We start from the raw sequence: 16,698 nt of genomic DNA, 5'->3' as shown, positions 1-16,698 counted from the left end.
TCCATCCTTATCCTCATTGGGTTAAGGAAAGATGCAAGCAGATCCAACAGGGGGAAGTTTAGGCTTCATGCACTCCCCTGATTTAACAAGTCAACCCGTCCGCAAGGAGATACAACATTAGGGGAAACAAGCCCCTAGCCCGATTTCACGAGTCAGACATTTACCAACTTCCCCCAATCTCACAATAGGAAGATATAGAAGAGGTTTTCCCTATTAAGAGAACAGGTCGCAATTCCAGGTTTTGATCTGTTGGGGGGGGCGTTTCGTGCAACATTGATTTCATCACTTGGGCTATGCTTAAGCCTTAAATCTTATCTATTTAGCACAAGGAAGGTATAACTCTCTTGCATTGCATAAGAAAGTTGATCTTAAGCAATTTCAACGGGTTGTCCAAAGGTTTTACAGATCTACAACAAATTTACAGTAGCATATTCTAGGTGGTAAGTGAAACCCTCATGAAAGGGTTTCATCTTAAACGTATGTACGTGTGAACCCTTATCATATTTTCACTTCCAGGTAATAAACTCATCATTATTAGAAGTGATAAACACTTTCCAACTTGCTAGAAATTAAATTTCTGCATAAAAATAAAATCTGAGTTTTGACCCCACAGAGTTTTGACCATTGAGTAAACTTTTACCAAATTGCATTATCTTTCAATTTACTCATTGATTTAAAATGCTATGTTGTTTTACTTGATATTCATTTATTGCCCCAACATTACAACCCCTAGATCCAACTCCTGGGAGTATCTATATACTTTTGGGTGCTCCCAAAAGGGGGTTTAGCTTGTTGTTTTCTACATTTTCTTTGTATTTTTACAACTCTGAAGTTGCAAGACGGCAAACTAATTGGTCATCTGTAGCCATTTACCAAGGTCTACAACAAGGTATTCATCTCTAAATCGGTAAGGAATCCTAACACTCTATTTTGTGCTATTTCAAGGCTTATTTCTTGTAGTTAGAGTGTTATTTTTTTTATTGGCTTGTGTTTTTCTGCAGTCAATTTCTCATTTCTAGATCAACAAGGTGTTTAAAATTAACCTCTAGAATCCATCACCCAAAAGGTGCTATTAGGCACTAGTCTATTAACCTGTGGTGGAGGCTATTCAGTGTAGGGAGGCCTCCCTTGGTTTTGTAGGAGTTGGCCTTAAGAGTGGGGACTCGTGCCAAGGTGACAATGGGCACTTGTCCTGCATGCTGCTGCCTTAGAATCTCATGAAAAACTTAATGAGATCTGCTAATTTGGGTGGTAACAATGCTCTTTGTGGTTGTTTTTTCTCTCTAATAAGCACCCACCATGCAGGAAGGCAAACCCTAATTGAATTCTCCTTAAACCAAACTCACATGCATGGTAAACAAAGCAAGGAGGTAGGGAGGAGCAAGGAAGTAGGTCATCTAGAAGCAATCATGTCTCTGAGAAACAAATCTAAGCATCTCTAATCAGGACAGCAGAAAGAGTTAGGAAGCTATCCCCTCAAATCTCTGTAAAGACAAAGAAATCTCCCTTGTATCTCGCAATAAATAAGTCACCTACAAATGAAATGTTCGTCATCCTCAACCTCCTATAGAGAACACAGCAAGCAAATCATATCTCTCCAAGGGATGTGATCTATATTGATTTGCAGTTGGTGAGAACACATCTTCCACTGGCCAAGGCGCCATTGAGCATTCTAGTTGTTGAAGATGTCTATTGTAGCCCTGATCTCTTCCTACTTCATCTTCTCCAGGAAGATCAGACAATTTGACAATATTTAAAAGTGTGAGAACATGCAAGCAAATGCTGAGTGCATGCATTTGCTTCTGATTCAGCCTTGGTGGTTTTGATACTCCTTGCACATTCAACCTATGTATCCACCATCTGCAGGGCACAAAATTTTGAAACCAATAACTCATAATTTAAGAGGCAAAACATGATTTGATAGACTGACAGTGAACTCAAACATTAAAGCATCGATAAATTTCTCTGCTGATATTTAAAGAGAACATAAATTAAAAATCTTGATCGTATGCTTAATCTGATGATTTAAAGATAGAAACAGCATAGATTCATGATGTGGAAGGCATTCATAAAATGCTGGAAGCAACCAGAAAAATTGTTGTTTCTATGCGAAGGCAGGATTTCAGAAAACAAAAACTTAAAGGAATTTGCCAAGCATTGCACTGAAGAAATGAATATAGTATAGAGTGAAATAAAAACAGAGCACCATTGTAAACTAATATATTCATCCACGAATCCCTGAGAGGCTGAAATACTGGATGAACCCCTCGAAGCTGCAAAGTGGCACCCAGGAACAGCATCTCAGCAAAGGTGCTTTCTTGAAAACCATCGAATGACTGTCCATTAACTTCTTCCGCAATGCTGGAAACAATGCAATTTTTTGACGCTTGAAGAGTGTTGCAGCTACAATCTGAACAACTGTTGATGTATTCTTGGCAGCTAGATTCCTTCTTGATCTTCTCAGTATATACAGTTTGAATTTCAGAGTCATTGGATTCTTGCATAAAGATCTCCAGCTTTTCCTTCAGGGAACTTTTATATGAAATCTCTTCTAACAGATGAGGCTTTTCTTCTCTTATAAGTGTCTTTCCTCCTCCTCTACAGGCAGGTTCATGTGCATTGAATACATTGAGTTGCACCTTTTCAATCCCTACATGATCTGGACCCCTCCGCTTGATAACCTCCTTGAGATCATTCACTGTTGGAGAGAATGTTTCAGAAACCTGCAATAGGAAAAAAGAAACACACTGTATCAACATAAATATGGAAACCCTTCCTACAACAAATACTATTTCCTCGCAAGAAAACCCAAGGGATGTTGCCCCACATCATGGATGGCATCCCTAGGAAAACCATTTTGATATAGACTAAAGCACCTCACCTAGGGGGATTTGAATTTTGAACCAAGCACCTGCTAGCATGAAACTAACCAAATGCCCAACAACATTGGTGAAAATCAATTGAATTTTAGCATAAATATTTCCACAGTCAATAAATTGTTGTTGATGAAGACTTCTGGAGAACTGTGTGTTATGAATCATGATCATGGATTTGCCCAACTTTTCCCGTGAACCCTTCACCCATCTTCAGGGGCTTGAAGCTTATCATCTAATGTGAAGAGAGCTAGACTCAATATAATCATATTTTCTCTTATTAAAATAATCCTCGGTTTCTTCATTATTCCCTCCCTAACAGTTACAGAATTTTTCAACCTCTAATGGTCATAATCTAACGGTCATATTTTAATGCCATCTATTTATTTTGGTCTAGCTCTCTTCACATCAGATGATAAGCTTCAAGACCCTAAAGATGGGTGAAGGGTTCACCTGAAACATTGGGCAAATCCACAATCATAACACGCAGTTCTCCAGAAGTCTTCATCAACAACAAAAATTAATTGAGTTAACCCTCTAGTAAAATGTTCATTATTTCTTTATTCAAGCTGCCCTTTAATAAAACTAAAAATCCAATTTTTGTTTTTTTTCTTTGTATATTAATTCCTCTATCTGGGGCCATTACCCCATAAGATAACATGTCCTCAACTATGTCATTATGTTATCTTGTTACTATGTTAGTAAGAGAGTTGGCTAGTCAGATGAACTATCCGTAACCTCTTCATGTTGTATAAATACATTAAAGAGAGAATGAGATAGCTTACACAAGGGTTTGTCGAATGATTTTGTGCGAAATGGGAGGATAGTTGATTGCCATATTTTATTGCCTCGCTCAAGGGGTGCCATAGGATGGTTTATTAGCACCATCGCATCGATCCCCTTGGTGACTAAATTGGTATATTTGCATGGTACCCTCTTAACAGTTATCTTTTGATTATATGTTTCAAAGATAAAAGACAAACACAAAATAGATATTAATCCATCACAAGAACACCCACAAGCTGTGAACCACCAAATCATGAACCCACTTGGTTGTAATTCCCACGGAGTGCTAATCCAATAAATAGCTAAACCCACCAAACTGCGACTCCATTAAAGTGATTCCATCATCCATGAGATCCGGTCCCTCCTAGCAACGAACTCACTATAAGGCAAGCAAACCAACTCATGGTCCAACCAATGACCCAAGGTGATGCCAATGGAATTTTTAAATAAATCATAGTACTTTTCATATAAAGTTGGTTGCTTAGAATTTAGAAGTTACACTTAATTGGGTAGTTGATTGTGTATATTGCCATACAAATGTGTGGATTATGATAGAGAAAGGGTAAGAGTTTAACATTGTAAAGCTTAATGTTCTCTAAGGCAATTGGTTTTTTGTTATGAATAAAATATATAGAAAATAATGTAAATGATAATAATCATAAATAATGATAATTAATTAGTAATTAGTACTAAAGAGGCATGTCTAATGGGACATGACCTTCCATGAAGAGGCACCTGCTTAGGTATATAAGCGGGCCTCATTTGTAACATTGATCATCGTCAATTCTTATTCATACATTTTATATATAATCTTGTATCTCAATGGAGATCTGCATATTCCAAGTCTTCTGGAGTATTTAACCTGAAGATCGAACTTTGTTCGCTTCATTTGGCACCAAAGCCAGGTTGGCTGATCACCAGGCCTTTGGCCATCAACCTCCCGTCAACCTTGTTGTTGTGTAATTGAAGTGTTTCGCTCAGAGAATGTGATTGGTCCTAATCTGGTGTGTTGTTCAATGTATTTTGTTATGCTCCTAGGAACAACTGCATAAACAAATAGTAGGTCATCCTGTAACTGGAGACACGTGAACAATGTGTGATCATTTGTATGTATAGGATATTATTATAGTCATTCATACATAGTTGTATGTGATTCTTCAATACTCTTACCTTTTGAGATTATGAGATTTTCTCCTATTTATTTAGAGTTGCAGAGGCAACTCATCATCTTGTACTTGAAAGCCATGCTTCCCTTCTATATTTGGCCTACTCTGTCTTTACTGTGCTATCTTGGGTAACTTGGATTATAACATGTTTATTTTAATGTTGCAATTGTAAGTCCCATTCAATTACTTTTACTGTCTATGTTAAACATTTCACATATTCATGTACATATATTTCAATTAAGGTGCAGAAAAAACATGGAAAACTAAGGATTATATTCCTTGATTTGATATTCTATCTATGGAAACGAAGGAAATGAGGTTGGAAATAAAGGTCAAAGACAAAACACCATAAAACTGCTCAAAGAAAATCCCAAATATACATGTAACTAGTTTCTTGCCAAGGGAATGATGAGCATACCCATTTTTCCTTCTGCAATAAATTTCCAAAAGCAACATCTTCGAAACCATTTATGTGATCTGATGATGAACTATGAAGTTGAAAACCAGAAACGATCAAGCTAATCCCACACATTCTGTTGACTATCTCTAGCTGCACAAAACCTGATTCTAACATCCAAGAAGAAAGTTACAAAACCACAGCATTGAAAGCTATTCATTTTGACATTTGCATTTTATTTAAATACAACATTGTGACATTTGCATCTTTGTTTTCCCTATGTCAACTCCTTTGACAAAATTTCGTATTCTAAGCCCAATTTTCCTTCACTCTTATCTTGTCCAAACTGCAGGAAGGAATGTTTAACCATCCTAATTAATGCAAGTATGCTAATTCAGGTGACCATTTTAATGCATGAATATTTAAAACTGTTCAGGATAAAAAAATATCATTAGTCATGAACGACTTTATAATTATTTCACCCTCGTGGGATTTAAAAGTGCAGGAACACATACATAGAGAAGAAATTATATCAAGCAGAGAATTAGAGAGTTCAATATGCACTTTACAAGTTTACATGCAGCAATCAATACGCCTCATACAACACAAGTTAAAATTTGGTATGCAGAGAGTGGGTAAATGAGTAGCGTTAGTTGGAATTACAATCCAACTTTAATCAGGGAATAACCCCCAAATGTGAAAAACTTTAGGTGATAAATTCATAACAACATTGACAGCAAGAACATTTGTTGCTTAGTAAAACCAGTAATCATCTTCACAAGCTACAGGACATGAATGCAAAACTGAGAAACTAATCATCCAGATAAATAAGGTAAAAGACATAAAAATCCACACAGATCATAAGGGAGGGGTTTATGCATATAGGATTAAATATCGAAAGCATATCTGAGAAAAATCTATTGTTAACACCTATGGAGAATGAGGGGTAATATCAATCATTGGTGAAAGGAAAAGTGTATAATCTTTGAATATGCTGTTGTTAAGAGATACAACAAGCAAGACAAGAACTTGGCAGAAAAGGCTTAAGCCATTCTCAACACCCGTATTCATCCAATGATATCAATATATGGTACATGTAACTGAGCACATCTAGATCTAGATCTCACTAACAACTCATCAATGGATAAGACAACACCTCATCAGTAGATAAGGATGACAACCTATGTCACGTCACACAAGGATACAAGACATGGAGGACAAAGAAATACGTGTGTCTGACATGAGACACAATGACCCCAGAAATAAGACACAAATAAAACATTTAATGAAATATAGACATAAAATTCAAAATTTGTCAGGAACTAGAACATTTACAAAATATCGATACATCATATGACATAAACGATATAAATTCAATCATACAACTAGTCATTTGTACTACATCAATGATGATCAAATGACAAACACGCAAGAAATTAAAAGCATAAATTGCAGTTTCTCATTAAGTAATCAAAATCAAAATGTATTACATAGATACTAAGTCATTGGTACTATAGGTGGGAATGATTGAGGACCATATTTGATTAATACCCATTAATATTTTAATTTCCCTAAGTTTAGACTTAGGAACTCCATTAAAAATATTAATTATTTTAATAAAATACAATCCAGGTGGAATTTCACAAGACGGTTTCTGGGTTCTTTAGAACTCATGTGCCTTAGTCTCTCCACCAATATTCAAAAATAGAGCACTTCCGATGCTACCAAAACTAACAGTCCCTCTTAGCGAAGAAAGTGCTCTAGCAACAATGTCCACATGCATGCTGCTCTGTTTCTGAAGCACCTCCTTTTTGCACTGTTGCTGCCACCAACACTGTGTTGCTGCTACTACTGTACTATTGCCCATGACACTCCCACTGCCACTGCTGCATTTGTACTACAGCTCCCTCTCAAATGTTGCATCTGCTATGCTACTAGCACTGCCACTGCTAACACTGCATCGTACTGCAACTCAATTGTTGAGAGAAGCAACTGAAAAACATCCAAGCTTAGTTGAACTTAACTGTGTTCAACATAATACAATGAATGTTGGAATCTGACTGCTGCTGATTCTGATCCTCTGAATCTTCTGCGTTGCTACTAACATTTTCACTGTGCCAACTGCATTGTTTCCAACGTTGCTCTATGTTGATCAATCTCTGGTCCCCAGCTACTGCATTTGTCCTCCAAACACTCCACTGCATCATCTGACACTAAGTCCATCTCGCTACTGCTGAATCTTGGGCTCCCGTAGCAAGGAATTGATCCAAGAGGTGGATTCCTCAAGGATCCTGCCCACATGTAGTCCTCTCGACTACAGCTCAATATCGCCCCATCTCCCGACTAGAGATGTGTGGGCACTCATGGCAAACTCATCCTCGTCAATCTTTGCTGAAGCAACCTTAGGATCATGTTTCTCATCCTTGTCCTTTTTCTTCAAAGGACACTGGGATGCATAGTGGCCCATCTCGCCACAACTGAAACATTTCACCTTCGAAATGTCCTTTCACTTTGGCTTCTGTTGTCCCTTTGATGCTAGAGTTGCGTTCTCCTCCTCCTCCTTAGTCTTCATGCCACTCCCACCGCTGCCACTAAGGTTGACCTTCACCAGGTCCCTCCTTAACTCCTCCTGTTGAAGAGCCGCCCACATCTCCTCTCATAAAGGTAGTTTTTCCCTGCCCAATATGCTTTGGACGAAAACTTGCCATTCATTCGAGACTCCATTCAGGGTTATCCTCACCACCGCGGTTGGCTGAGGAGTGGACCCCACTGCAGCAAGTTGGTCTTTGGTGTCCTAAACACATTGAAAATAGAGGTTCACCCCTTCTCCTTTCTGCATCAAAGTTCACTGCAACTTTTGCTCCAAATACATCTTTCGTTGTTCGAAAGAGCTTTCATACAAAGAAGACAAGGCTTCCCACATCTCTCGAGCTATATCCTTGCCCTGCAAGTGTGAGACCACATGATCTCGAACTCCATCGAGAATGAGCCTCTTTGCCTTCCCCTGCTCGACCTTGTACTTCTTTTGATCGTTGTCAACAGGAACAGCTACAACACTATTGATGTAGGCCTCTAGATCATATTCCTCCAGAATAGCTAAGATTCTGGTCTTCCATATGACATAGTTGGAAGCACCTTCCAACCTGTCCAAACCTCTGAGCCCATGTGATGCGGCGATGCCATCTCACCCAATTGTCAAACGGACTCCTCTAGTCACTGCTCAGCAAGTAAGAAATTCAAACTTTTTGGCGAAAAGTTCTCTGAGGAGAAAATTCCCCTTCTACGTGTCTTCGTTCTTTTCCAGCGGATTTCTTCCCCGGCAAAAACTGCGCCTTTCAAGCACTGCGTTTGTTGGAATTTCTAAGTCTGTCCGTTAGAAATTCTTCCTGTACTATCTAATTTATTTCTTCCTACTTGTTCAGTTACTTAACAAGTTATTTACTATGTAAATACTGAAAATAAATACAAGTACAGTATCAACACATACAGATCATCAACTGAAAGAAAAACAAGCACAAGTGACACCGTTGTTTTTGGACTAATGTCCCCGGAAAAAAAAACCAATGCGAGAAAACCGGTGTAGCTATCAGAGGGTTTTATTATTAAGCAGTTTCAGAATACAATCTGGGTGCCAATAATGGCTCACCCAACAGAGAATGCCCTTGGCAGTAGTACCTCTCAGTCGGAGACAGATATTCCGGCTAAATCATCGGATGAACGATCCCACAGCAACACTGCAGCACTTCTACGGCTCTTTGTCACCCTGATAGGGACTGCGTCACCCTATCCGACTCTCCAACTCCAATCTTCCCCAAGAAATCTCCCAGCATCAGCCTCTCGGGGCTCTGTGTCAGCCTCTAGAGCCTCTGCGTCTCCCACGCGAACCCTCCTCAGACTCTGCGCAGCTCCTGGCTGCCTCTGCGTGGCCTCTCACTGCCTCTCTGTGGCCTCTAGCTGGCTCTGCATCAACCCTCTCCCAGCGTCTGCGCTGATGCTCCCGTACTATCTCTGGCTCTTTGCTACTGTATTCACTGCCCCTCAGCTGCAACTCTGATCACTCCTTCGATTTCCTCAGCAAACCCTGCCCCAGAAAACCGAATTCTTGATCAACTCGGTGGGTCCTCCAATTGACCCTCAAGCCTCCTCTAATATTTTTCTCGTTGGTTCATCAACAGTCGAGATTAAATCTCTAATCAACAGCTAAGATTAGATTGGCTTGATCCATGACTTTTGGACCATTCTAACTCAGTTTTATATTAATTCACATTAATATTTTATTTTTCCTAAGTTTAGACTTAAGAACTCCATTAAAAATATTAATTATTTTAATATCTCCCAAACTGGTTAGATTCTACCCAAACCATTTCTGGGTCTTGGAGATCTCATGTGCTATAGCCTCTCCACTAATTTTCGTTGCTAAAGCACATCCGATGCTACCCCAAATCAACAGCGTTGAGGCTCTGCGTCACTCCCTCTGCCTCTGCAAACTCACGAACTGGAAATTGTACCTCTCTGTCATCTCACTCAGACAAAGGTTTCCCCGGATCTGCTTCCCGGTAAGAATTGCGCAATCCCTCCAAGGGGATTCGAATTGTTGCCAAGTGCAGCTTTCGACCTTACTGCTCAGCACTTGATCTGCTCTTCCTGTTTCAAAATCAACCCTTTGATACCATGTGAAAAATCCTAGACTTGAAGGAACCCCTGCTGCAGCAAATCTGAATCTACTTCACCTACTTGAAATTTAACATGCATTAACCAAGTTATTCTTCTGAATACTGAAGCAAATTACTTTTGCAGCCTACACTTATTAAATATTTGATCTCATGAAACAGAAAACAGAGCAAAGAACAAGATACATAGGACACACTTATTTTTGGACACAATAGTCCCCGGAAAACCCAATGCGGGAAAACCAGCACAACAGTTTTGAGGGTTTATTATTATGCAGGAGAAATATCTGAATACAAATCTAGGATGATCATCTAGCAATCCTTTGCAGAGAAAATACTGGACAAAAAGCTGGTGAAATATTAATTATTTTAATAAAATACAATCCGGATCGAATTTCACCGAACGGTTTTTGGGTTCTTTAGAACTCATGTGCCTTAGCCTCTCTAGCAATTTTCAATGCTAGAGCACTTCCGATGCTACCAAAAACTCACATTAATTAGAGGTGTACTCTCCTCGATTATCTGACCTTGATTTTTTTGTTTCTCTCATTTTCCATCTGGACCTTGAACTCCCAAAATTGTCTAAAGACTTCATCCTTGGTCTTCATAAAGAAAATTCAAGTTTCCTAAAACATTCATCAATAAACGTGACATAATATAGTACTCCCTGCATTAATGTGATTGACAACAGTGCACACACATTTGAATGAATGAGATCCAAGATCCCCTTGGACCTACTGTCACTGCTTGGAGAGGTAGCCTTGGCATTCTTGCCAAATGCACACCATCTACACATGTCCTATTACTCAATACTCACATCTGGGAGACTAGTGACAATATCCCTCAGGATCGGCAACACCCTATAGTGTAAGTGTCCCAACCTCCTATGCCACAACTCACACAAGTTGTCACTATCATGTACCAAAGTCTAAATAAGTTTTCCTTCAACCTGTATAAGTTTCCTTCTCTAACCCCGATGGCCACTAATGTGTCTCAACTAGTATCCTTTGGATGAATGATTCATACCCATTCTTGAACATGGCCTCATATCCTCTATCCTCCATCACTGAGACTGACAACAAGTGCTTCTTCAGTACTAGTACAATCAACATGTTCTTGGCTTCCAACATTCCTCCTGACTCAAGCTGAAACTTAATGGTTCCCTCACCTGTCACCACATCTTGGAATCCTCACCAAACACCACATGAACCCTTGAGTCTCTCTCTGTCATATTGCTAAACAACTCTTATGCTTCTATCATATGGCATGATGTACCACTGCAGAAGTACCAAGAACTCATGGTGACGGTGCTAGTGGATAGATAGGAGACCAATGAGAAGTCCTTCATGAACTTTGCTACAAACTCATCAAGTTGTACCTGTGTTGATGTTGTTGTCTATTGTGATGCATAGTGCCCATTTTTGTGGCAAATGAAACAATTGAGTTTGCTCAACGCTTTTTTCTTTCTCAACTATGATCCATCACCATTACCCTTGGAGCCCTTCCCTTTGCCCTTCTTGGCCAAATTAACGAAGGTCAAGTTCTCCTCTCCATCTCCTTACTTGTTGGCCTTAGACTCTTCCCAAGCCTCTCCCATTTGGGAACTTTCTCCCGAGCACAAACTCCCTTGAAAAATGGTTCCCATGGCTAGATGAATCCATTCAATGCCACGTTGATCAGTTCAATCTCATCCACTTTCTCCCCAATGGTTGCAAGATGTTCCTATATTTGGGTGATCTCCATGAATAGTTCGTAATGTTATCAAACCTCAACATTTGGATGGATATGAGCTTGTTTATCAAGATCATCTTAGTACCCTTCTTATCTTTAATGACTAAATGAAATTGTTGAAAGTAAGAAGCCCGTCTCAAATGTCTCTACTCTTGAATTTTTAATTGTGAGATCAAAAACTAGAGAGGTTGATGATTAGATTGTAGGATTGTCTCCTTACCAAGGATGTATTGTCACCATTAATTCATTGCTTGGATCATCTCATGAAATTCTTTATTGTAAGTGTTGTGTTTGAGCTTGGCATAGGACAAGGTCTTTGAATGGTATGCTACTAGATGTCCTTCCCACTGAAGACAATGCCTATGGCATATGGGGCAATGTGACACTCAATCTCAAAGGTTGATGTAGAACTAAGAGAGCAAACATCGAGGCAAAGAAAAGACCATCCTTCAATTTCTAACAAATATTCAACTGGTCAAGAATTTAACGAAGAATTTAATGATTGTTGGCTTGGTCTAAAACAAATGTGGGACTAATGGCAAATGCATTTTCTACAGAAATCCATGCATCTAAGAAATTTAAGAGATCTATGGCACCAATGGGAGTGGGATAATCCTTAAAAACCAAAATATTGGCAAGATCTGTGTGAACTCCTATCTCATCAATTACAAAGCCCACAAATTGGATAAGGATTTATCCAAAGAATGATTTCTTCATTTTTTCCTACATCTTATGTTGGCAATGGAGGTCAAAAATTATTCAAACATGTTGCAAATGATTTGACTAAATTTTTCTGAAAATTAAAATACCATCCAAGTAAACCACCAAGAACTGATCTATGTGTAGTCAGAAGATGTCATCCATGAACCTCATGACAATGGTGGGGTTACTTGTTACATCTCCTACAAACCTAGCACCTGACACATAATTCCTAGCATAGTTAACAGATCTACTGATTAGATACATAGCTAGGTTCGTTAACACGATAAAATTAGCAGAAGCAAAATATATTGATCTCAATCACAATGACACAACAAATTTTGCCCAATCACAGTTTTTAATTAATAACCACACTTAGTTAGGCTCTCGTCCTAGAATAATGGCCTAACTAAGAAAATACATAATACAAATAAACCTAGATTTGATCCAGCAGATCTACCCTAGATCGGTGCTCAACCTTCTCTACAAATCAGGACCTCCAACCTCTCTCTACTCCCTTGGACCCAGCACACTGCTCACTGAGATGCCTCTCTCAATCTTGTGTTGTCATAGTGTGTCTTTCTCCTCTCCTTAGCATTGCTTTTATAACTTTACATTGAGCTAAATCCCTAACCATAACCCTAATCTCCAAAGTGGTTAATGGCCAAGATTAGATCCTGCCTCACTTGAGATCGACAACTAAGATTAAAACATAATCACTAAAGTAAATTATTTACTTTTCCTAAGTCTCGTTTAGCTCAATAAGCCAACATAATAATATGTGCTTTTTCCTAAGTAGGACTTATGCTAAGTTACATCAGCAACTTGTTCATATTTGAGCAAGTGTTTTAGGGAGACTATGGGCAACTTTTGCACGCCTAAGCAGATAGGCTTATGCAAAAGTACCTACCCGAGCTACAAAACCCAACATTCTCTCTTAGCAAGGGAGGTACTTCTACCACTTGGGACTGGCTCTGATCATGGACCTGCAACTGCTATCGTGGTTGCTCCCTCTAAACTAGAAGCCCTGCCATCATCCTTGAAAACCCGCTCCATATGAAATTTTTCCTAGAAGCCTCTGCTCTTAAACATCTTGTAAGGTCATCTTGTACCAAGAGACCACCTTGAAAAATTGGGGGGAATATGCCCACTGCTCCTCCCCCCCAAACCTGAAAGTTGACTCCCTCTTAGCTGCTCAACCTTCAAAGTTGCTTGCTCCCTGTTCTCTATCACGACTCTACTTCTTGTTGTTGCTCGAATAGAATAGCGCTTTAGCCTATATAGGTTTCTTTCTCTAACTTCAATGATGTGGCCGTTGTCTAAGCTAAATCCCCTAGGTCTGATCAATGTTTGTCCATCCTGGAACACTACATCAAACCCCTTCTTCTCGATCATCAACACTGAGAGCAAACTCCACCTGAGTTTTGGCACCCATAGCACGTCCTTCACTTCCATCCTACCTCCTCACTCAAGTTGGAATAACATTGTTCCAACCTCTCTAACTGCATGCTTCGTATCAATGCCTAACTTCACATCCAATTTTGAGTCTTACTCAGTCAGCGTGGTGAATTGCTCTCATGTTCCTGTCATGTCTTGTGGCTCCACTATCTACGCATACACCGGTAATGTGCTCCAGGTAAGTTAGGTAACAAGTGAAAATTCTACTCAAACTGCCTGGCAAACTCCTCATGAGCTTATACCAATGTGGCTACAACTGACTACATTTCCTTCCCCCTTTCCTCTTCTCCAAACACTGTGAAGCATAGTGTCCCATCTTATCACAACAATGACACCTAACCTTAGTCAAGTCCTTCTTCTTCGACTATGACGCTGACTCCTTGTTGAATTTTTGTAGCTATGGTCGGTCTCTCAAATTATATTCTTGTCTTTTTAATGCAAAAAGAATTTGTAAGATATGTTCTTCATGTCATTTTGATTATTTAAGCCCTTGAAAGAATTTGTATAAGACATGTTCTTCATGTCAGATTTAAAACTGAAATTTTTGAAAATTGAAATTTGAATTTTTGGCCCCAAGTTAGTCAAGTCGACCCTCCCTCAAGTCAAGTCGGCCTAGTGAAGAGACACACCCATTATGGACAGGAAGATCTCTATATGAAAGCATTTGACCTCCCCCACAAGAGCACCATTCGACCATCACACAAGAAGACGAGTTCTAGGCAACCAAGCAAAGGACAACAGCAAGACAAAGGACCAAGATCTCTCTATAGTTCCCACCTATCTCTCTCTCTAAAGATTTCGTGGGTGTGACGTTTTCTAGGTAGCTTTCTAGATAAGCCGAATTTCTAGGCAGTGTTCTAGGTAGGCCAAAATTCTAGGTAACTTCTGGACAGTATATTCTAGGCAGGCCAAAATTTTCGGTAAATCTGAGAAGGCTGAAACTTTGAAGGGCAAATGTTTGACTTAGTTTGACTTGACTTGAGGGTTGGAGACCAAGTTTGACCAGAGCTTGTTGATCTTGATGATGTCATAGTTGACTAGCTGCATTAGATGTATCTCTTGTTGAACTGAAGAATTTATGTAAGAAAAAAGGTTGTTGGGTTTTTCCCCGAGTGGGGTTTCCCAAGGTAAATCTTGTTTTCTCTTTTTGTGCATTGTGATCTCTATTGTCTTTATGGTTTATGGTTGAATTTTTGAAGTGTAATTTCTTAATGATAAACTGGAATTGTTAAAAGAAGATCTATATCATTCAAAGTAATTACCAATAGTTCATAAATATTGTGCTTGTATCTATTGCACTTGAAAAATCAACACTCCTCACTCTTGCTCAAGCTCTTGCATTTTCCTTTTGCAATCAAAGCCACGTTCTTATCATCTACTTATTTGCTAATTTTGTTATTCAACTGTAACCTTATTTCCTCGGTCATCCTTGAGCCTATCAAATGTGGGTAGTTTATCTCTAGCACATACTCCTCTGATGAACAAATCCCATGCCTCTGAGAACTTGTTCAATGCCACATTTACTAGTTCAGAGTCTTCTACCTTTTCTCCCACTATTACAAGCTAATCACGAATCAGCATGATCTTCATCAAATAACTCATCACTCAAACAAATCTGGTCATTTACATAGTTTGGAGCATATCTTTCAAAATCATCTTCCTGTTTATTATCTTGTTCTGGTATAATCCCATAAATGCTTCGAAGTTCGAACAACTCCTTCATTGTCTTCTTCTCGGTTAAGTGAAGGATAAAATGATCCTTCACAACATCCATAAGTGCCCTTTGTGCCTATATCACCTTCTCTGCCAAAAGGGCCTTTTAACTAAGGATCTGACGACCCCAAGGTCTTGGTCTGAACAATCTCTCAGAGATCGTTTTCCTTGAGTACCCAGGTCACCCTAACATTCCAAAGTAGGAAATTTGACTCTCTGTCTAACCTATTTTTGTGCATGTCCTTGTACCTAAAATTAATCCTATCAACAACTATCATTTGCCTCTGCAACCAGTTTTTTTTTTTAATTGATGGTCATGTTACCCACTACAAGTGGGTAGCATCCATACAAGAAATTTTTCTCCTAGATGATCCTCAGTCAGCAGCCTGCAACCCCTTACAGCCACCAAATAGCTCAATGTGCCACTATCTCCGCCACCTGAGCCAGCCATGTGGTCCCTCGCCCATCTGTTATGATCGTATGTTTGAAGGGAGGCCTCTCGACCCCAAAGGTATGGCTTTTCATTAGTGTAGTTGAATAATTATGTTTACTTATCATGGACACTTTTGGGCATGGATTGGTGGAAGGATTCGGTAGAAAGAGCGAGCTAGGTCTGTACTCTTCTTTCCTCTACCCGATTTGGTAATTAGCCTTGTATCTTAGTCTTCTGAGATCTCCTTTATTGGCTATTAGCTTTAGGGCTGACACTACATGGGAAATCCCGATTATGGTTGTGTGGTCCCACTTCCTGACACCATATACATCACTCCCCTCCGCTTATTATAACCCCATTCATCACTTTTACCATCCGGGTCCACATTTGTCCATTGGGTCCACAAGGAGTTAGCTTCCTCCTCCCCTTGTCCATACTTTGGGTCGGGCCTGGAACGACGCCCCGGATGTTGATGCAACTAAAAAGAAAAGAAAAAGCATAATTTGGCCACTTTCAACAGGAAATGTACCACAAAATGCAAAAGATGGCTGGGACATACAAATTTAGCGCGTGGACAAAAGCCAAACATGAGCTCTACCCTTTATCTATGGCCATCACACTGGTTCCTATGGGCCCTAGATGAGCCCCCTCCACATTTAGGAACCCATGATTGTCCCAACCCCCGGTGGGCAATGAACATGAACTCTATTGTTGTATCCTACACATCATGCTCTCATTCCCTAGAGCCCCGAATAGTTATGAAGAAAAAGCA

General features: G+C 39.5%; 1 protein-coding gene across 4 annotated transcripts in view; it reads right to left on the bottom strand.

The window, feature by feature from the left end:
• LOC149141853 (Asparagine synthase family protein) overlaps nucleotides 1-16,698 on the bottom strand; it is a 414,294-nt gene that overhangs the window by 363,114 nt on the left and 34,482 nt on the right. Inside the window, exons 3-4 of one of the 4 annotated variants that reach the window (XM_089450142.1) lie at nucleotides 5,244-5,386; nucleotides 2,207-2,723 (exon numbers count right to left, since the gene is read on the bottom strand). In XM_089450142.1, the coding sequence (XP_089306268.1) occupies nucleotides 2,207-2,723; nucleotides 5,244-5,357 (631 nt within the window). In that variant the 5' untranslated portion in view covers nucleotides 5,358-5,386. Of the gene's footprint in view, nucleotides 1-2,206; nucleotides 2,724-5,243; nucleotides 5,393-16,698 lie in introns of all 4 variants that reach the window. The other 3 variants (XM_089450143.1, XM_089450144.1, XM_089450145.1) reach the window with 3 other exon arrangements.

Source organism: Pinus tabuliformis, chromosome X, assembly GCF_031772625.1.
Source record: "Pinus tabuliformis cultivar Carrire ecotype Pingquan chromosome X, CPIR1, whole genome shotgun sequence".
Taxonomy (NCBI): domain Eukaryota; kingdom Viridiplantae; phylum Streptophyta; class Pinopsida; order Pinales; family Pinaceae; genus Pinus; species Pinus tabuliformis.
Note: the sequence above shows the minus strand (reverse complement) of the source record. Positions and strands in the feature narration are given on the sequence as shown.